Source organism: Acomys minous, assembly GCF_964271855.1.
Source record: "Acomys minous genome assembly, chromosome: 14".
NCBI lineage: Eukaryota > Metazoa > Chordata > Mammalia > Rodentia > Muridae > Acomys > Acomys minous.
Window position 1 is genome coordinate 97107417 of NC_140496.1, and position 22794 is coordinate 97130210.

At 38.0% G+C, this 22794-nt stretch overlaps 1 protein-coding gene across 1 annotated transcript in view; it reads right to left on the reverse strand.

Annotated features, from left to right (window-relative positions):
• PKN2 (protein kinase N2) overlaps window positions 1-22794 on the reverse strand; it is a 97222-nt gene that overhangs the window by 27359 nt on the left and 47069 nt on the right. Inside the window, exons 3-6 of the mRNA XM_084756064.1 lie at window positions 16800-16954; window positions 7661-7778; window positions 5784-5929; window positions 5481-5694 (exon numbers count right to left, since the gene is read on the reverse strand). Of these exons, the coding sequence (XP_084612190.1) occupies window positions 5481-5694; window positions 5784-5929; window positions 7661-7778; window positions 16800-16954 (633 nt within the window). The remainder of the gene's footprint in view (window positions 1-5480; window positions 5695-5783; window positions 5930-7660; window positions 7779-16799; window positions 16955-22794) is intronic.

Below are 22794 nucleotides of genomic sequence, written 5' to 3' on the forward strand. Positions count from 1 at the left end.
CATCTGGTTAGTACTTTAAATCCTGGTGGCTTATTAAATATTTCAGTAATTTCAATCTATCAGGACACGACAATGCTCGCCACCTGCTTTCATTTAGGGTAAAAAGAAATCCTGAGGGAGTTAAGATCTTTATTAAACATGTACAGGTTTCATTCTTTTATGAGATGGCATAATTACAATTGCTTATAACCACATTAGAAATAGGCTAAAACTACGTTCTTCACCTTCATAAACCATAATACAAAAATTTAACACAAGTGAATTTAAGAACTAAATGCATCCATAAGTAGTAGCTATGAATGATATCAGAACAAGTAAATGCTTTTTTAAAAAACTAATTCAGTATTGCAACCTGTACAATTTTGTTATTGATAGCTATTGAAGTTTTGAGATGGGGCCCAGCCTGACCTGGAACTCTTGCTCTTTCCCTCTCAGCCTCAGCCTCCCAGGGCTGGGACTACCAGCATGCACCACTATGCTACCAACTTCTTGGTACAGCCGAGTGATACATTTTAATAAGCAATTTCTGAAAATCAATGTCTTGGGGCTACTATCATGATAAAAGACCATAACTAAAAGCAGCTTGGGGATGAAAGGGTTTGTATTCCAGCTTATAGTAAGTACCACATCACAGCCCATAACTGATGGGAGTTCAGGGAAGAAGCTCAAACAGGGCAGAAATCTGGAGGCAGGAACTAACCCAAAGACCACGGAAGAGTGCTGCTTGCTGTATTGCTCATCACAGTTTGCTCAGCCTGCTTCCTTGTAGCACCCAGGACCACCTGCCCAGGGATGGCACCACCCACAGTGGGGTGGGCTTTCCCACATCAATCACTAATTAAGAAAATGCCTTATACAGTCTTGCCTACAGCCTGATCTTAGGAAGCCAGTTTCTCAATAGACTCCCTCTTCCCAAATACATCTCTAGCTTGCACCAAGTTGACATAAAACCTAGCCAGAGTAAACAGACTAGAACAGAGAATTAAAAAAAAAAAAATCGAAAGTGTGACTATATTATTTTTCTACCAATTATATCTATTACCAAATACTTGAAATCCTATTTTAATCAATGAGTCTTTGAGAAATTCTTGGGAATAAGTACTAACCTAGAAGATCATCAAACTTAGCCAGGCTTGGTGCCTCAGGCTTGTAATCTTAGAACTCAAGGAAGCAAAGACAGGCAGATCTCTGTGAGTGTGAGGCCAGCCTGGTCTACAAAGTGAGCCCAGGACAGCCAGTGCTACACAGAGAGACTCTGTTTAAAATGAAAAAAAAAAAAAAAATCAAAAATCAAGACAGTAAGTATAGTGGGTGCCTAATTACACACAGTACTTAACAAATGTGTGGGATAAATAAAATGGTAGGCTGATGATCTCTTCACTTGTTGTAAGTCTACATTTTTGTTTGAAGTTGAAAAATATGTACAATATTATAAGATGGATAACAAAGCAAGGAAAGACATTTAAACAGGATCGGGGAAGATGGTTTACAACGTACTTGAGTCGTGAATGATATTTTGGTGGGAGCCATATAAACTATAGCTGGAATGGTGCACAGGCACCACATACGCAGTTTCTTTGGAGTTCTCAGAGATTTATAGAAAACAGTTTGTTAAATAGTAGTTCTCTTTCATTCAATAAACAAGATTACTTCCTAGGTGGGGACATTTGTCCCCAAACAAGCTGCTCAGAAGGGATGGGAAGGAAAACTGCTCACATTTACATGGAAAGATCTGAAAACAAAGATAACACCCTGAACACCGGCAACACAAATGATACAAGTAAAAACATGATTTTTTTTGGTTTGTAATTCCTTTTTAAACTTCTCTTGTGATTAAAAAGACAAATACATAAAAACATAGCCTGCTAATGAGCAAATCACATACAAAGACATAATTTAAAACAGCAGAAAGGAGACAGTACATCAGGCATGCACAGCAGTGCAGCCCTGAAAAGGCTAACCATGTTATAACTCAAGCTAAGATATCCTGGAAAAAGAAGAATCCTAGAACTGGGAGTTACTGGTAAATGCCCATATTTCCAGAACTGGGGAAAGGAGAGAACCAAAATTGTAAAAAATTAAAAGGCAAGGGGCTGCCAGGCTGTAGATGGAGAGCGGACAGGGCCTAGCAGGACACAAAGGAAAATGTAAGGCAGGAGGCCCATCGTTACAGAGTGGTTTACACCTGGACAGTGCACGGGAAGAGCGAGCAAATATAATATGGACCTCAGTGCATAAGGATGTGTCAGTGTAGACTCACAAATTATAAAAATCTGTGACTTATGCTGTAATTCTAGTATTCAGGGGGATTATGAGCTCAAGGGCATCTTGTGATATAGAGCGAGACTCATCAAAACATTATAGCCCTAAAATACAAATGAGAGGGGGGACCCTAAAATGAAAATACACATGTGCCAGGCTGGTTTAAGATGCTGATAGTAGGGGAGGTGGTGAATACACAGAAGTTGGGCTTATGAAGAATTTTCTATTTCTTGTTCAAATTCTGTATGTGCCTACTATAATCTTTCTAAGAAAATCAGTTTATTAAAACTAATTCATTAATAAGTAAAAGACAAATGAGAGAACAAGATGAGAAAAATCTACAAAGGGGTCATATCATAGGATCTGGAAAAAAAGTATCATTTATAGAACAAACAGCAAAATAGCAGAGGCCAGTCTTTTGTTTAAAAGATTTTAAACTATACTTATTGACTGACTGACTGACTGGTTGTGTGTGTGGGTTTTTTTTTTTGTTTTTTTGTTGGTTTTTTTTTTGTGTGTGTGTGTGTGTGTGTGTACACCAAAGCATGCATGTGGTCACAGGACACTTATGAGAGTTACGCTTATTGGCAAATGTCTTTACTTGATAAGTCGCCTCACAGGCTCTCATTTCTGTTCTGAGACAGGGGCCTCCCATTTGTCCACAATGGCCTCATTCTCTAGTAAATGCCTTTGTTATACTAAAGAGGTGTTTACCCTTTAATTTAACCTTAGTTTATGGGAGGGAAATCTAAACCTTTTGAACTATCATCAGTATACAAATCTGTTACTCATGGTGGTGCCTCAGACCACACTGGAGTTGATGCTAACAAGGTGTCTCTCACGGTAGGTCTCCAGGCAGCTTCATGACTGGGGAAGACATTCCTAGAAAGGCTTACCTTAACACTGGGGGGTTGAGACTTTGAGTCATATAAGATTGATGTCCTGACCTCCTGAGCAGGGCAGTTGGCTTGAGTTCATTTCACTCACACGGCAAGGATTCATTCAACCACACCCACATAATAAAGTCCCAATAAAAACTCAGGATACCTAAAGCTGAAGAGAACAGCCGAGGCGGTAAAAGATACTGCTGTTAGGCATGGTGAGAGATCCTAAGACCCAGAAAGCGCTGGGTTGAAGACCCGCCTAAGCTCTTGCACTTTGCCCTTGGCTCATCCTACTCCTCCTCCGCCCTTAATTGATTTTTCAGGTTAGCACACAGATGAACGGGCTTCACTCTGGCCTTCTCATGTATGCGTGCACTGTATTCCATTCTCATTCATTTCTCTCCCTCGCTTCCTGCCCACCCCCGCCCCCGCTGGTTCTCTTCATGTCATCCTCTTCTGCTTTATTACACATCTTTTACTCTTCTCTTTTTCTACCCCTTTTTACGAGCTCTTCATCCATCCTCATGATCCCTTTTCTGGTGTTTTGTTTTGTTTTTGTTTTTGTTTTTTTGAGACAAGATTTCTCTTGTACTCCTGGCTGTCCTGGACTCACTCTGTAGACCAGGCTGGCCTCAAACTCACAGAAAGCCACCTGCCTCTGCGGGGATTAAAGGCATGCACCACCATGCCTGGCTCCTTTTCTGGTTTATGTTCTCTCTCTCTCTCTCTCTCTCTCTCTCTCTCTCTCTCTCTCTCTCTCTCTCTCTCTCTCACACACACACACACACACACACACACACACACACACACACACACACACAAACCATTCTTAAGTCTAGGTTCCCCATGTAAGAGAAAATGTGGCATTTGTCTGAGTCTAATTTGTATCCTTTATAATAAAGCTGTAATGGTAAGTATAGCCCTTCATGAGTTTGGTAAATTGTCCCAGAGAATGGATTTGTAGTCATCAGTCAGAAGTACAGATGACCTGCAAACTCCAAGCTTATAATTACATGTCTGAAGTAAAGGCAAGCATATAGGATAACCCTATAAAATTGAACCCAATTTCCAGTAGTTAGCATTAGAATTTATTAAACATTACTGGCAGTTACTGTAAATACAAATGGATAAAACTACATAGTTAAAAGACACTGATATAACATATTAAGAACGATCCAACTGCACCTCATCAAAACAGACTCAAATTCTGTCATAAAAGATAAAAAAAAAAAGGATACTGTATAGAGAGAAGTCAATTCATGAGGAAGATATAACAAGTACACGCATGGACGCATCCAACAGAGACAAAACATGTGATAGAAACACATACAGAACTGAAAGAAGAAAGAGAGACAGCCCTACAAAAGCAGCCAGACACCTTTACCCCACTTTTCATGATGGCACTACTACGACAGCTGTAATAATTAGTAAACCAACAACAACAAAGGAAATAACAAGCTCTGGTGAGGATATAGAAAACCTCATGCGTTGTTCTGGAGAATGTTAAACTGTATAACACCTGTCAAAGTTTGATGACTACTCAAAATTTAAATACAAAGGAATCATGATTTAGCCAGTATATTCCTAGATGTGTGTCCTTCTAGATTAGAAACAGATTTACAAACAAAAACATGTACACAGAGAAGTATTATTCACAATATCCAAATGGGAAAATGCCCCAAATATCCTTACAAATGAAAAAACAGAATATGGTATAAAACTATAACATGGACATCATTCGGTCAAAAGAACTGTGCTATGTGAAACAAGCCAGATATGGAAGACCACAGGGTATATAATCCCATGATAATGAGACTTCTAGAAAAGACAAATGCAGAGATAAGAAGCCAATTAATGGAACTGGGGCCTTGGAAGGAGAGTGGCATTAAATGTGCACTGGTTTTCTTTAGGGATGATAAAAATGTTCTAGAACTTGACAGGGGTGATGGCTGTACATTATATATTACAAGCTTCTGAGTCATCCATTTATAAATGGTTACTATAAAATTTCTTTCAGGGTTGGGAATGAACTCTTGTACATGCTACAAGCACTCTTTCACTGAGTTAAGTTCCCACCACTTACTTAGTTTTTATTTTGAGACAGGATTTTACTAAGCTGTCTAGGCAAGCCTTGAACTTGTGATTCTCCTGCTTCAGCATCCCAATTAGCTAGGTTTACAGGCTCTACAATCAGCCCCAGCAAGAGTAAAGCTTACTATAGGAATCTAAACTATAATTTCAGAAAGTCCTGTACACATGCCCTTGACTCCAATATCAATCCATAATTTAATGCAAACAAAAGCACACAGAAAGCAAGAGTCACAGGCTACGCACCAGTCAGCGCTGCTGGTTTGGACAGTGTGCTATACTGGTTCTGCGTGGATATCATGCTCTGCCGTGGACTTAGGGTTGGTGATGCAACAAGTGAAAGCTCCTCAATGACAATGCTGCTTTTGGGATGGTTCTTGGGAAGTTCATTTAACCTTTGCTCTAATGAATATTTTAAAAGGTCCAACTTCTGACTTGATTCATTAAATCTCGCTTGAGCCTTGCAAGGAAAAGAGACATTGTTGACATTTAAGCCATGATATTCTTCAAATGACATGTTAAACAGGTAGAAATTCTTTTAATAATTACTTCTGAAAGTGCTTTTCTGTCTGTTACTTTTCCTGAGCCAAGTAACTTCATGACATTCTTTGCACCTTCTGCTACTGCAAACTCTATCCTAAAATGATGCCGTAATTCTTCCATCCGAAGCTCAAGAGGGCTTATCACAGGTTTTGCTAGGAGAAAAAAGAAACAAAATTTATTTATTAATTGAATCACTTCACTTTCTAACTTCTTGTGATTAAAAGTCATGAAAAAGAAATGAAGTAATGACATTAAGCTAGTTAAGTCAATAAACATAGTAGTAATAAAATGAGACTCAAGGTTGAGATACAGAATGTTGTTTTAGCCATTAAACATCTAAATCACACATCTTTAAAAGGGTTTTGGATCTGAAGAAACTGGTATGTATAATTTGATGAGACAGAAACACAGTGGTCCTCTACACCACCAAGTTCCATAATTATAGATTCAAACACCCTGGAGTGTTTTAGGGAAAAACACAATCTGTACTGATAATGAAAAGATTTTTTTATTTTTGTCAACATATCTTAAACAATGCAACTATTCATACAGTGATTACAGTGGACTAGGTATGATAAGCACTGCAGAGATAAAAGTGTGTGAGAGGACGCACAAGTCTTCTTTATAGATACCATGACAGACCCCACTTACGGCTTGAGCATCCATAGAACTGGGATCCAGTGGGGACTTGAAATCAATCTGCAGTTACTGAAGGACAATCATAGCTTCTGACTCTTTTTTAATTTTTAAATTTTATTTTACTAATTTATTCTTATTACATCTCAATGGTTATCCCATCCCTTGTATCCTCCCATTCCTCCCTCCCTCCCATTTTCCCCTTACTCCCCTCCCCTATGACTGTGACTGAGGGGGACTTCCTCCCCCTGTATATGCTCATAGGGTATACTCTACTTTTTAAAAAGCAGCTGAAGAGTCCCGTTGGATTAAAAATAAAATAAGTATGATAGGCAGATCTGGGCCCAGGGGTCCTGCTCAAACTATGGCACCAGTCAAGGACAATACGTGCAGTAAACTTCAAACCTCTACCCAGATCTAGCCAATGGACAGGAAATTCTCCACAGTTGAGTGGAGAGTGGGGTATGACTTTCACACGAACTCTGGTGCCCCATATTTGAACACGTTCCCTGGATGGAGAGGCCTGGTGGCACTCAGAGGAAGGATAGCAAGCTACCAAGAAGGGACTTGATACCCTATGAGCATATACAGGAGGAGGAGGTCTCCCTCAGTCACAGTCATAGGGGAGGGGAGTAAGGGGAAAATGGGAGGGAGGGAGGAATAGGAGGATACAAGGGATGGGATAACCATTGAGATGTAATATGAATAAATTAATAAAATATAAATAAAATAAAATAAGTGCTAAACAAAGTAATACTTTCAATAGCAATATGCTTCTTAAAGCATCAGTTAAAAATATCCCATTGCTTATTGAAATGAAGAAATATGTTCTACATATGAAAAAGAAAGTGCAAATGTTTAGAAGCAACCATCTCATGTAAAACAAAACAAACCCCTAAACCCGTACCTTCCTTCATCCCTTAACTCAGATTGTCTTTTCCCCTTTTAAAAGTTTTGTGTTTGTTTTATGTTTTTTTAAAGATTTATTTTACTGTTTTATGTATATGTATGTGCAACACAGTCCACAGAAGTCAGAAAGGGTGTTGAATCCCCTAAGACTGGAGTTAGGAACGGCTATGTTTATGAGCTGCTATGGGTGCTGGGAATCAACCCAGGTCCCCTACAAAAGCAATGAGAGCTCTTCGCTGGTGAGCTGATTCTCTAGCCCCAGTTGCCTCTTTATTAATGAAGTTAGGTAGCATCCTACACTTGTGAAAGACAAAAAAAATTTAAGCGTATTCCATCACCATTGTCAAATGCCAGCTCATTGGTCTGGACAGCCTGAAGAATCTGCATTCGGATGACTTCTATTTTTGTCTTGCTATCCTGGAGCAGTTGCTGAGCTGTACCATGGAGTTTCCGATCCTATCAAAAAAGAGTTAGAAATGGTAAGCAGAGAAAAGGATAACTCTTTCTTAACTTCTGAATAGATCAACTGATAACCTAGCAAAGGGATAAAAAGAATAAAAGGGATAAAAGAACTGTGCACACTCTGATAATAATGTTTGTATTTTTGAGACAAAGACTTACCATGTAGCCTTGACTGGCCTGGAACAGAGACCTACCTGTCTCTGCCTCCTACAGTGGTGGAATTAAAGAAACGTGCCACCATATCTTTAATAAATACTCTTCTAATACCTAATCTTAAAGATACACAGACAAATATAAACACAGACACAAAGACACACACTCACACCACCACCACCACCAGGACTTTAACATATTTTCAATACACAGTTTTAGTATTCTGTGATGCTCAGCCTTATACAGCACTGAGCTATACCTCCAGTCTCTCAGTGTACAATATAAGCTACAGTTTTCAAGCTATACTGGAACTCTCTATAGACTTACTTATAAAAACTTAATCATAAAAATCTCAGTAGGCTTGTTCTAAAAATTTGTAGCCTGCAACCCACTTATTCCTATTTCTCCTCTTACCTTGTCATAGAACAAGGGTTCTATTTATTCAACTTTATTTTCAAGAGATACAAATGAGATCTTACAACATTTTTCTTTCTGAACCTGGCAAATTTCACTTGGCATGATGTCCTCTGGTTTAGGTAGATTGTTACAAATGTAAGAACGTCACTTTTTAAAATGAAAGTTATTTATTTATTTATTTATTTATTTATTTATTTATTTATTTTAAGATAATTTCTCTATGAAGGCCTCGATGTCTCAGAACTTGTTCTGTAGATCAGGGTGACTTCAAACTCAAGAGTTTCTCCTGCCTCTGCCTCCCAAGGGTTGGAATTAAAGGCAAATGCTGCCATGCCCAGTAAAAAAATTAAAATTTATTACTGTTGGTGGTGGTGTGTGTGTGCATGCATGTGATGCTCTGAGAACAACTTTTGGGAGTTGGTTCTCTTTCTATCATGAAGTCCTGAGACTGTACTCAGTTCAGGTTTGCACAGCGATGCTTTCACCTGCTGAATCATCTTGACTGCTTCAGAGTCTCCCCTTTTAAAGGTGGCATGGTACTTCATTCCATGTTGCGTGTATATCATACAATTTACCTATTCATCAGATAATGGAGACTCCTTGAATACTAGTAATATTTTAAAAATTCAAAATTGTAATTTTCTCCTGTCTTAAATTTTAGTTGATGAGTTGGAAAGATTGCTCAGCTGTTAAGGGCATGCTTTTGCACAAGACCAGAATTAAACACCCAGCATACATATTGGGCAGTTTACAACCACCTGTAATGCCAGTTCCAGGGCACCCATTGCCTCCCGTGGGCCTCTGTGGGTTCCTGTACTCACATGCATATACCCACATATATATCCATATAATTGAAAGTAAATGTAAGCTTTAAATTTGAGTTAAAAGTTCAGAGAGTGTCACATACATTGGCAAATTTTAATCATGGGTAATATCTTTGTTCCTTTAAATTAGGAAAAAGACCAAGAAACAGGAAAAGCATTTTTCTGTTTCTCGAGTATTAAGAACATCAGATAAAACAGAAATCTGAATGACATTTGAGGTTATATCAGAGTTAAGGGAAAAAACAGTGTTTGCCCTGAAACTCATAATTTAATTAGACATGAATCAAATTGTCTCATGTGTGAAAATGACTACCTTCTGAGAGCTGTTGGTTTCTTCCAGACTGTAAAGGGAGATACTACTCTCGGAATACAGAGCTTTGGTATTAGATAATACTAAAATTACACTGCCTAGTACATAATTATAGTTAAAAATCTTTTGGAGAAACAAGAGAATGGTTCAGTATTTCATCTTTAAATGTAAAACCATCACTGATAAGAAACCTATGTAATACTATGCTTTTTAACAAAGCCATTTCCTTATTAATCACTATGATATTAGTTTGTTTTCTCTCTCTACCTTCTTTCTCCCTGACACCCACGTGAGAAAGCTTCTTGTGTATCCAAGGCTGGCATCAAACTCATTATGTAACTGAGGATGGCCTTGAATCTCTAATCCTGTCTCCAACTTGCATGGTTTATGCAGTACTAGGGACTGAAAGCAGGTCTGTGTGCACCCCAGGCAAGCACTGTACCAACCTACCCATGTCCTCAGCACAGCGGTTCTTTTAACTATTTTAATATAATATGCAGGGAAAACACCTCACTTTAAAACCAAATGGACTTTCCCACATTAATTGCTATTAGGAGATCTACACATATGTCACAGTGTGACAGAGCCTTTTAAAACTGACTTTGGACACCACCATCTTCAGCATGTACCAGTTTTAGGTTTCCCAGTATTTAATACATTTTTGTTGTCAGTTTTATGTTTTCAGATATTCAATGGATTTTTATTGAGCATCTAATTACATAGAAAGCAACTGATTAAATTGCCCCAGGGTATACAGGCTAGTTTACATCCTTGAGAACTGCTGACTTTTATGTTGCTAAACTCTTTCGGAACATTTTTACATTTATTAGGATAAAAATGCCCATATTTAAATAATTTTGAACTAAAAAAAAAAAGATGTCTAGGAAGACCAGGTGGCTCAGTTGGTAAAGCACCAGATCTTAGGTCTGGAGATCTGGAGTTCAAACTCAAGTATAAAATTAATTGCTTATGCAGAAAGAGTCAAATGGTATATACTCACTTATATCTGCATACTAGCCCAAGGGGCATGTCCCATGAAAGTCTTCACTTACCAGAAAACTGGAACAGAGAGGAGGACATCCTATTGGGACTCTAGATGAGAGAAGCATGGGAGAATGGGGAAACAGAAGGATCCAGAGGGTCCTAGAAACTTACAAGAAGAATATTATGATAGGCAGATTTGGGCCCAGGGGTCCCACTCAAACTATGGCACCAGCCAAGGACAATACAGGCTGTAAACTTCAAACCCCTACCCAGATCTAGCCAATGGACAGGAAATTCTCCACAGTTGAGTGGAGAGTGGGAACTGACTTTCACACATACTCTGGTGCCTCATATTTGACCACGTCCCCTGGAGGGGGAGACCTGGTGGCACTCAGAGGAAGGATAGCAGGTTACCAAGAAGAGACTTGATACCCTATGAGCATATACAGGAAGAGGAAGTCCCTGTCAGTCACAGTCATAGGGGAGGGGAGTAAGGGGAAAATGGGAGGGAGGGAGGAATGGGAGGATACAAGGAATGGGATAACCACTGAGATGTAACAAGAATAAATTAATAAAATAAAATTAAAAAATAAAATAAAAATAAAATCGGGGACCAGACAAGACAATAATAATAATAATAATAATAATTGCTTATGGTTCTACCTAATAGACTAAAATGAATACTAACAATAAGCACTTTACAGTGCTTGACAATTATATTTGAAATGGATATTTTACAATTATAAGCAAAAATAAATATAAATTTTCAACTTATACATTGTTTTTTCTTTTACATACTAGATTCCCAACTACAGTTTCCCCTGGCTCCACTCCTGCCAGCTTCAGTGCCCCACACCACCTCCTCCCTCTTCCTCAGATCTACTCCCTTTCTGTTTCCGTTCAGAAAAGAGACTTCCAAGAGACAACAACCAGATAAAACAAAACAAGATACAATAAAACAAGACAAAGGCCGTCATAACAGGTCTGGACAAATATGCATGGTTCTTTCCTAACAAAACAAAGCAAACAAAAAACAATAACAACATCAAAAAAAACAACAGTTGACCAGTCTTGATAATGTATGCCTTTAATCTTTAATCCCAACGCTTGGGAAGTGAGTTCAAGGCCAGCTGGGACCAGCAAGTTCCAGTCAGCCATAGTTACATAGTGGAAAAACTACCTCGGGGGGGGGGGGGGGGCAGAAGGGAGGGAGGGAGGGACAGACAGACAGACAGAAATTAAAAACACTGTTTTGTGATGCCATGCTGGGATAACATGTATCTCACAACTAAACAACTATCAAATAATTGAGTCCATTATTATCTTACTTTTTCTACCATATGTTAAATATTACCAGAATCAGTTAAAATACAAGATTTAGCCCTTCAGAATCCTAACCCACGAATCTTTTAGTTTTATTGGGAGACAAAGAGGTATTTCCCAATTAGGAAAAGGTAGGACAAGGTCTGGGAATAGAAAGGAGGGAAGAAAACATTGGAAAGAATCCTGGATTTTAATAAATAGCTTTGTGTACTATCTCAACATAAGAACAGCACACATCTCTCTAGCAAGCCTTATGACAACCTTGAGAGACTGCTCTGAAAGAGTCAGCAATGCTAAATGGAACCACAACTGCACAATGAAGAAATGCTAAGAAAGACTACACCTTAGACAATAAGGTAAGGTAGAGGTATATCATTCTCCAGGTATTTGTATTAGTAATAAAAATATCTTGGTCATATAAATGATAAAATAAAAATAACCACAGTACACACAGATACAAAATCAGGAAAGTGTTCAACACTGGCCAATGAGAGATAAGCGGTAACAAATGAGTGGTAGAGTAGCATTCAGTTTAGTAACAAGTAAGAGCCTTGTAACAAAGAATGTCAGTGCACCAGGAAGGAGCTCTGCTAAGAAGTATTAGCCTCCATGCAATTTGCATTCTAATGTTAAAACAGATGGTAGAGAGACTGATGTTGTGGCAGGCATGAGTGCACAAACCTAGCAGAATCAACACTTAGAAAGCAGGGGGCAGGAGCATCACAAGTTTGAAGCTAGCAACTACACACTAAGTCCAAAGCTAGCCTGGGCAAACAGGGCTTTAAAAAGACAACACTGTGCAGGGATGAAGAGATGGAGACAGAGCGGGGAGAAGTTATCCACATTACACAGAATAATTTCAGCTTATATCAGTGTACTAAAGGAAACAACAGTTGCTATTTCACTTGGGATATTAAAAGAACTTGCTGTGACATGGTAGCACCTGGGGAAAAAGGAAGTGAGGAAAAGTCCTGAAAATATTTGGGAGAAGAAATACACAGACAAAGGACCTAAGCAGAGAGTGCTAGCTACATCAAAAGATACGGAAAGGGCAGTGCACAGGGTATGGATTAAAAAGTACACGATATGGGTTTAAAAAGTCTTACAAGATTGCGTATGGATAAATTTTGTGGGTTTACAGAATCAGAATAAGGACTCTGGATTTTGTCAAAATTATGATGAAAAGTCATTCTGAGGTTTGAGCAGGAGGTTAAAAATATCTGACCTAATTTTTCAAAGGGAAACTCTAGCTATACTACATATAGGAATAGTGGATTTTATTAGACAGAAATCAGTAATTAGACTTCTGAAAGTACTCGACTGTCAATCTGAAATTAACCATCCCTGACTGTTGTTTTTAAACAAAATCCTAATAGTTCGATTTTACCAATAAAGACTCAGGAGCTGGGGTGAAAACCTGCTAGCTCAGAGGCAAAGAAAGCACCCAGCTGACTTTCCTACTGAGCACATGTCCCAGAAAGAGAAGACCCCCTTCTCCTTTTCCACGATGTCTTAAATGCCCTTCACCTCAATGTCCCTCCTTTCTACGTCTTATGTATCTGTCCTTCTGACTTCCGTTCATTCTCTGGTTTCCCCCATATTCACTTCCTGTCAACTGGTTGCTTGTTCCACCTCTTGACCTTTATTTAATCTTGTTTATAGAAAGCTCTTAGATTAAAAGGTGTGTGCTAGGGCTGAGCCACACTACAACTAGAAACTTTTTTCCAGTACACACTTGGCATTTACAGTGTGATCAAATATCCTGTAACACCTGTCCCAAAATATCTCACTCCTTCTTATCAATGTGAAAAGCACATTCAATTCAGTCTGTGTGCAGGACTATCTAAGGGTCATCTTTCATCCAGATAACAACAGCTTGATTGTCTTTCCTGCTGCTTCAAGGTCTATGAGGTCATTTAACCTGACTCCTATAAAAACAAACTACTTAAACTTCTGGCCTGCCAACATATTCCCAATGCACTTGCACATGCACTTGAACATACAGGAGCACACAACACACACACAAAGTAAACTCTACTTATTCTCAAGTAAGTTAGGTTAAAAGTTATGCTACAAGCTTGTGGTACAGCCCTACTGGTCATCTCAGTGTCTCAACCAGGCTACTGTCATAAAAAGTAGATACTTTTTGTTTGTGGAGACAGCTTCACTACACAGCCCGATCTGGCAGTATTTATGATCTTCCTGCTTCAGCGACCTAAGTGTTGAGATTATAGGCATGGGCCACCAAGTCCTCCCGAATTTAGTTTTTAGGTATTAAATTGCCTTTCAAATCCCACAGTTAAGACTTAAATGATTTGTTATAGCACTTTAGTGATTTTTCTTCAGGTTTCCAGAGTCACTTGCATAAGCCACTACTATTATTTGCAATTATTAATACATGCTACTGCCTTTTAAAGACAGGTCATCTAAAATCTTATATCCCAGGACCTACTATGAGTATTAAAACTAGATCCTTTCAATATTCTACACAGTTTAATTCAATTTGATCTCTAATCTCATAAAAATGTACTTTGATCCTTTGAGAAGTTAATAGTTAAGATCATGTCTAGACAGAAAAACAGGTTAAAACTGTCTTGGAGACTACAGCATCTGCTAATAGGCTTTGGTCTTCTAATTAAGTACCATTAATTAAGAGACTTCCTAATTAAGATTCAAAAGCTACTGGAGTATTGACTGTTTTAGTACTATGTCCGCAGGTCTGCTTGGTTTGGACCTGTGGCTGTTGTAACTAACTCATGTGCTTCTTTGATTTGGGCATGTCCACATCATTCCTATCAATGGTCCTCAGCTTTACAGGGCTTTGAGATAACTAGGAGAATACAATAGACCCTGTGGCCCTTTTATCCACACTTTTTCTTTACCTTAAAAGGGGTCTTAAGTTCCTCAAATTAGTCCATCAACCTGACTTAAAAAAAAAAAACCTTATGACTAAGTAGCTTAATCTTAAAATGCTTGCCATCGTGTAGTAAAACATTTCATAACAATCTTTGATAAAAATAAAAACTTTCCTATACTAAGAGCGAAGAATAAAACCAAGCTAGATACATTAGCAAATGTCTGTTATCCCTGTACTTGGGAGGCCAAGACAGGAGGATTGTGGGTTTGAGGCTAGCGTGGGTTAGATAGACAGCATATCAAGAAAGCATTAGTAAGAAAAGACTTGGTGAATGCAGTTATCTGTCGTTCCTCAAGATGCTGAGAACAAGTGGCACTTGAGTGTTTATTCTTAACGAAGACATATACCACCAGGAAACACTGAGAAGATAGCGTGGAAAGAATGTAATATCTAAAAGACTTAGATGTGAATTGCCATCTTTGAGGCAAGGCACAGCTAATACAAACACAAACCCATAGCAGTTTCGGTGGCCTGCACAAGAGTAGGCCTGTCAACAGACAGGCATGACAACAGACCAGCACGAATAAAATGCTCATGGGGCCCTCTTCCTGATGAGGTCTTGGCTACTGACAGACTCTGAAAGAGGAGGAATTAGTATCCTCAGCTGTGAACCTCCTGTTGAGCACTACAAGCTCCCTATAATGGACAGCTTCACCCAATGGTTACATAGATGGTTCTGGTTTGATGCACTGGGTCATAAAAATCAAACAAACAAACAAACAAAAAAGGTATGAATATGAGGAAGGGAATGGAAGAGAGGGCACTGATGAAAACAGGAATTTACAATTTTATTTCCCAATAATAAAAGTTAAAAGTTAGTGAAGCAATATCCTAACAAATAAAAGTATACTCCATTAAGTTTTTAAAATGTTGTATAATCTAACTAACTTTCATAACTAACCTTAAAAGCTTACTTATTATATGCATACTCTTTGTTCAGTGTAAGAGTGGGATATAAGATATTTAAAAATGATCCTTTTCCCTCTAATTGCATTCTTTACAAGCTGGAATAAAAATAGATACCAAAGAGCTTTTATTTTGAAGTTATCATTTATATATACACATAATAGCAAATACTAAATAATAATAAATACCAAAGAGCTTTTATTTTGAAGTTCTAATATATGATATATACTTTATATCACATATATACATGTATGCATGTTATATATACACATATGAATATATGTATACAGACACACACAGAAATGAAAATAATGGGACTAGTGAGAGGGTTCGGTGGGTAAGGATATGTGCTGCCAAATCCTGATGACCTCAGTTTGATCCCTGAGAGTCACATGGTGGAGGGTAAGAACTAACCTCCACAGTTGTCCTCTGATATTCACAGGCATGCTATGGCGTGCATGCCCAAACACATACATACCATACACCAAAACAACACACACCTAAGTGTTAGAATACAAGGAAACACTGATGTTCAGAGATAGGAATCTTTAGGATAACTTGAGTTAGACAGGTATAACTTATAATAAGTGCACATCAGATTTTCAGAATTGTAAAATCTATAAAGCCTGCAGCTGGACTGTGGCTTGGACCACAGGATACCTACAATCATTTGCTCTCATTAACTGTTCTCAACACCGACTTTCAAAGGGCAAGTGCAACAGAACCTCAAGAACGTACAGTGGTAGAGCAGGCAATCAGGGGTGCTAGAATGTCAGCTCTTTACCTGCCCCTTTCTCAAAGAATAGATATTCTGCAAATAAATATTTTATTTTGATGTAACTTTTTGGCTTATGGAAAAGTCACAAATATTAAGAACTTCATGTTCTTTACTCATTTAACTAGGTTGGGAGAACACACAATTTTGATACTATACTGCTTAAACTCTGAAATTACCAACCCAAACCATAAAAATGGGGCACTAAATGCAAGCTTTAGGAGGCAGCCATCATCTGGTGACCGCAGAAAGGAGCTCATGTAACGAGAAGAACCAAGTCCAGCTCACTGGGAAGGTCTTCCCATGACAGGCAGATTACTCCTGTTACTGACACTGGGGCAACAACTGAAATTTAAGGGGATAGGCAAATAAATATGGAACCTCCACATCCCAGGGACTTACTCACCTTTGAAGAGCCATTTGAGTACATCTGTATCATGTTCTCTGCACCTTGCTTCACTTTAAGTTCTATGTCCAGTTGTTTCTGTAAGGCCATCAGCCTGTTGTTGCTAGCAGAGCTACGAGAGTCACTGTTTGGAGTATCTGGGGTCCTCGGGCAATCTGTGTATAAAATACTCTGTTAATATTCCTAGGTTCAAGATGCCGGGCAATCTGTGTATAAAATACTCTGTTAATATTCCTAGGTTCAAGATGCTGTACGCCTTGTGTGTGTGCCAAGTGCTTGCACTTGGGCAGGCAGATTTCTGTGAGTTTGAGGCCATCCTGATCTACAAAGTGAGTCCAGGACAGCCAAGACTACACAGAGAAACCTGTGCCAACCTTGCCTCCCGCCACCAAAAAACAAAAAACCAAACACACACACACACACACACACACACACACACACACACACACACACACCAAAACAATCCCCCAAAAAACACTAGGTAGAATCAAGTACTGCTTAAAATTGGGATGTCATGGTGAGTTTGACCAAAATACATTACTTGCATGTGCGAAAACCCAATAGACTATACAATTGATATACATTAATAAAGTTATCATTGAAAGAATAACCTGTAAGTTAATATAAGCAAAGAATAACAGAGTTTGAAGTGAATTTCAAGTCACTTAAATGAAATCTCATGTTCTTAGATAATAAAGAATTCAACCAATTCAAGCAAAGAAATCACTTAAGTTGCAGAACTCCCTGCTAGGTCAGCTTACTCCCTATAGAAGTGACCATTTGGGGCCTGGCATGGTACAATCCCTAAGCATAGGATGTTGAGGCCAAAAGATCATTATATCTTTAAGGTCAGTGTGGGCTACATAGTGAATTTGAAACCAGTCTGTCTTAGGCTGAGCTATGCCTACCCACATTTTTCTAATACTACTACTTTTAAATTAAATCATAGCAACTTGACTACTTGTTCAGAAATTAAGCTCTCCCTTCGCCACATACTGATAAAGAGATAATATCTAAATATTACATATAATCTACCCTGGTGATTCTTTGTGAACAGAACTAAGTAAGAGTTTTAAAATATGCTGACATTAAGTGCTAATGTTCACACTGTTTTATACTGTGAGAATATTCAACTACAATGGAAATTGCTCAAGGATAGTGATTGATATTAAATTGGGATAGGTAGGGATAAAGACACCAAATATTTATGCTTACCGTGTACTGTACAGAACACTATGTTGTTTATATTTAAATTAAAAGCAAAATATAGTTGTCTTCAAAAGTGACTATGTTGGGAAATTGACTTCCAAAAATTAGAAGTCTTTAAATGCTCTTATTGAAGGTCGCTGGTTTCTTACATAGCCACACTAGTTCCCCTAATTTAAAAACAATAGACTAGGACAAACAATTAGGTAGATATGGTATGTCACACTTGTAATCTCATCAGGAGACAGGAACAATAAGAGCTTGAGTTCAAGGCCTGCTTGGACCATAAGACCCTGCCTCAGAAAACACAAAAAACAAATCAATATTCATATACAATTTATTAGATACAAGGACTAATCCAAGTACTTTTAAAATATGAACATATGGAGACAGCAAGATTGTTCAGCAGGTAAGAGCACTCCTCACAGCTGATGGTTTGAGTCTGACCCCTAAAAGCTGCATGATGGAAGGAGAGAACTGAGTCTTGAAAGCTGTGCTCTGACTCCCACATGCATGCTATGATGCTCATGCCAACACCTGTACACACCCAAAATACACCCAGGTAAAGTGTAGTAAGTATAAATGAGTAAACAAGCATCAATCTTCATAAACAGCCTTGAGCTGTTAGACTCATGTAAAACCAGGGCACAGAGAGAATAAGAAGTATGCCCTGGGGGCTGGAGAGATGGATGAGTGGTTCAGAACACTGCCTGCTCTTCCAGAGGACCTGGGTCCAATTTCCAGCACTCAGATGGCAGCTCTTAACTGTCTATAACTCCTATACTAGGGGATCCGACACCCTCACACAGACATACATGCATTCAAATAAACCACCAATGTATATAAAATAAAAATAAATAAACACTAAAAAAAGTGTCCCATATCATATCATAAAGTTATGAAGTGGCAAAGCCAGATTTGAACCTAAAATTCTAGATTGACCTCTACCTTATTAATTGCTGGGCTATATTATGTGCTTAGCATTTATTATGTTATGCATTTAAAAGACCTGTAAGCGATTATACCAATCTCTGTAAATGTACAAACATTTAAGAACACAACAGTAAATCAGTATCTATCACATCTCATCATTATCAACTTAAAACATCTATATAGACCTAAAAACATCTTAACCTCTAAACAACTAAGCCTAATTGTAAAACTAAACCATTTGATAGATACTGATTTACATTCAGAATTTTTTTAGACTCACCAAGACAGGAAAGATGTTTTCTTCAAGGCTGCCAAATACAAATAGCCAAAACACTATGAAATATATAAATTCCTTTTGTTTTATGTTTCTTCTTGCTGTAGGTAGTTTATTGTATATATGCATAATAATATAAATGTATATGTAGAAAATATTTTTTAAAAAGAAGAAAGAACATAACAGTATACTAGTGTATCACATGAGTATGTGTGCAAGAATCCTTAAATAACTCTTTGAGACATATATTACCTACTTCAAGATTCCAACAAAGCCACCAAGTTATTAGCTAGAATTCCCTTCAGGAAAGATTTCTATTTTAACTGAATTAACCAAATCCACTTTTTATATGATACATTCTCATAAAAAGGTGACATAAAATATACCTAGGTTTTTAGATTAGCTTATAGAAACGATTTACTATATGATGTACAGGGGATAAAAGTACTTAGATCTATGCAGGTGTGAGGGCACACACTTCTCTGGGTTTTGGGGGTAGTTTTTTGTTGTTGTTGTTGTTTTTCTTTTTCTTTTTTCCCCTGAGAAGGGTTTTACTGTCACAGCCTTGGCTGTCCTGGAACTCACTCTGTAGACCAGGCTGGCCTCAAACTCGCAGAGCTCTGTCTACCTCTGCCTCCTGTGTGCTGGGATTAAAGACATGAGCCACCACACCTGTTTTGGGGGCCAACACACCTTTGCTCCCAACACTCAAGAAAGGCAGACAGAATTCTGAGTTTGAAGCCAGCCTTATCTCCATTGAAAGTTCCAGGACAGTCAGGGATACACAGAGAAACCTTGTTTTGAAGGAAAGAAAAGGAAAAAAGAAGAGTGCTTAGACGTGAATTATTTTAGATACTGCGATCCAGCTCAAACCTTGTAACACAGGAAAGTTACTGAATAGCCGAGTCTCTTGCTCCTCTTCTGCAATGAAACAGCACGTTCTTCACAAGATTATTGTGAAGATTAAATGAGTTATGTACAATGCCTTGAGAAAAGGGTGTGGTGCATTGTAAATATTTAATGATTGTAACAGTCACTGTAGAAAATGACCTCTACCAAGGTTATACTATTAAAATTCACAGTATAGTTCTGAAAACATTTTTTCCTTTTCCCTTTTTATATAAGTGATACAAAGGTTGTATAAAAACCCCAAATCACACAGAATCTGGAGCATAATTACCGCAAAAGAGCATTTTAAAAAGAACTAAAGTTTATGGAGACTACAAAGCCCTCTGCTGAGGAGAGAACAGGAATGTGTTGTTTGTAGAACAGCGGGTGGTGTTTAGCCTGGGATGAGGGGAGAAATGATCCCTGTCTAAACATTTGCCTTTAAATGAAATAATGGCTGTCTTCTTCCTGTTTTCATATGGGTCCAAGACTCAATGGGTAAAAGGTGGTGGGGACATAAGTTGTATCACGGGATGAATTCCTGGTGGTTAGGGTTATCTAACAATACGATTTGTCTGAAGATATAATGTTCCTTGTCTCTGAAAACATATACACAAAATGTTATTATGTTTTGGTAGAGATGGTGTGTATTAAAGTCTTATATATTACTATAGGTCGCCTATGATACTGAGTTATTTACTGTATATAAAATTATAGAAGTAATATAGACTGTCTTCAGTCTGAAGGACAATGGGAGCACGGGAAAAAAACAGGTGAGCTAGAGTGCTAGAGTCCACACTGCAGAGAGGATCAACCTTGCGGCTGTTAATTACTGGTGTAGTTATGACTGCATACTTACCACAGCTGTGCTGCAGCTATTATGAGGAGTAATACTGAAAGTACACCAAGGATTTAATACATTAAGTCATAGCTCAGCTAAGCAGCTGTTAGTCCTCTTTATTTCATCTTTACAAAAACTATGAGAAGTAATTTTCAAAGGTCACAAATGCAAATACTGACTTTTGGTAGGTTTCATAAAATCTTTCTTTCATTTTCATTTAGCTTGATTCCCAGCACTCACATTGCTAAAGCAGGAGGAGCTCAGTGATGCTGAGGTCAGCATGGGCTAAAGAGTAAGACCTTACTTAAAAACAAAGGGAGTGACTGTGCATGCTTTCCTACTTGCTACTTTCTTATTTTGTCCTTGTAGATTACTTGTATGTTGCAACATTACAAAACAAATTGTTTCCTGTGTACTTGTTAACATGTCAAAACTGCAGTTACAAAACGTCTTTATTACTGTTCACTCTGGGTTGCTGAGATGGTTCAGAGGGCTTGCAACAGCCTAGAGACGTCTATGTTCAATGCCTAGGACCCTCGAGATAGAAACAGAACCTGACTCTTGAAAGTTGCCCTCTGCCTCCACGCACACCCTGTCCTATGTGTGTACAGACATGATATAAATGAAACAAGAAAAAAAAATTAAAGGAAATATAAAAGAATTATAAGACAAAACCCTTTTTAAGGACTGCCTTTTAAGTTATAAGAAACAAAACATTGATATAGTAGTTTGAGGCAGAGTCTCACTATGGCACAATCAGGCTGGCTTCAAACTCACGAGTGCTAGATTTACAGGTATGCACCACCATGCCTAATCTTAACATACACTTTGCTACTTTAAGTTAGCCCCATTATTATGAGGAAAAAATCTCCCTGAATCTACTATTAAACTTACACAAAGATTAATGAATAAATAAAATAATTTGGGGGCAATCATAAGAAATCATGCACACTTCTAATCTGAACATCATTATGCTATATTAATAATGTACAGTGAATAAATTTGGTTGAATGGTTGTACATCAAGATTGTTTACTTTTAGCTGGGCATGGTGGTGTACATCTTTAATCCCAGCACTTGGGAGGCAGAGGCAGGTGGACCACTGTGAGTTTGAAGCCAGCCTGTTCTACAAAGCAAGTTCAGGACAGACAAGATAACACAGAGAAACCCTGTCTCAAAAAACAAAGAACAAAAAACACGCCCTCCACAAAAATCCACAACAGCAAAAAACAAAAACAAAACAAAAAAACCCACAAAAGACTGTTTACTTTTTAAATTTACAGTAAACAGAGCAATAGAAATAGCTCAATGAAATACTAACAAATATAAATTGCTATGTTTCAAGATCAATAGTGTGCAGGACTAATTCTTTCAAAGAAATGTCTTTTTCATAATATATTTATGTTTTTATATATACATTTATATTATTATACATATATAACACAAACTACATAGAGCAAGAAGAACCATGCAACAATCAGGAATTATATAAATGTTACATTCATAGTGTTTTGGCTATTTGTATTTGATCTTGGTGAGCCTAAAATTCTGAATGTAAATCAATATCTATCATATCTCATCTCTATCAGCTTAAAACATCTATCTAGACTTGAAAATACCTTTTTTTAAAGATTTATTTATTTTTCATACAATGCTCTATCTGCATGTACACCTTCAGGCCAGAAGAGGACACCAGATCTAATAATAGATGGATGTGAGCCACCATGTGGTTGCTGGGAATTGAACTCAGGACCTTTGGAAGAACAGCCAGTGCTCTTAACCTCTGAGCCGTCTCTTCAGCCCTTAAAAACATCTTAACCCCTGAACAACTAAGTTTAATTGTGAAACTTAACT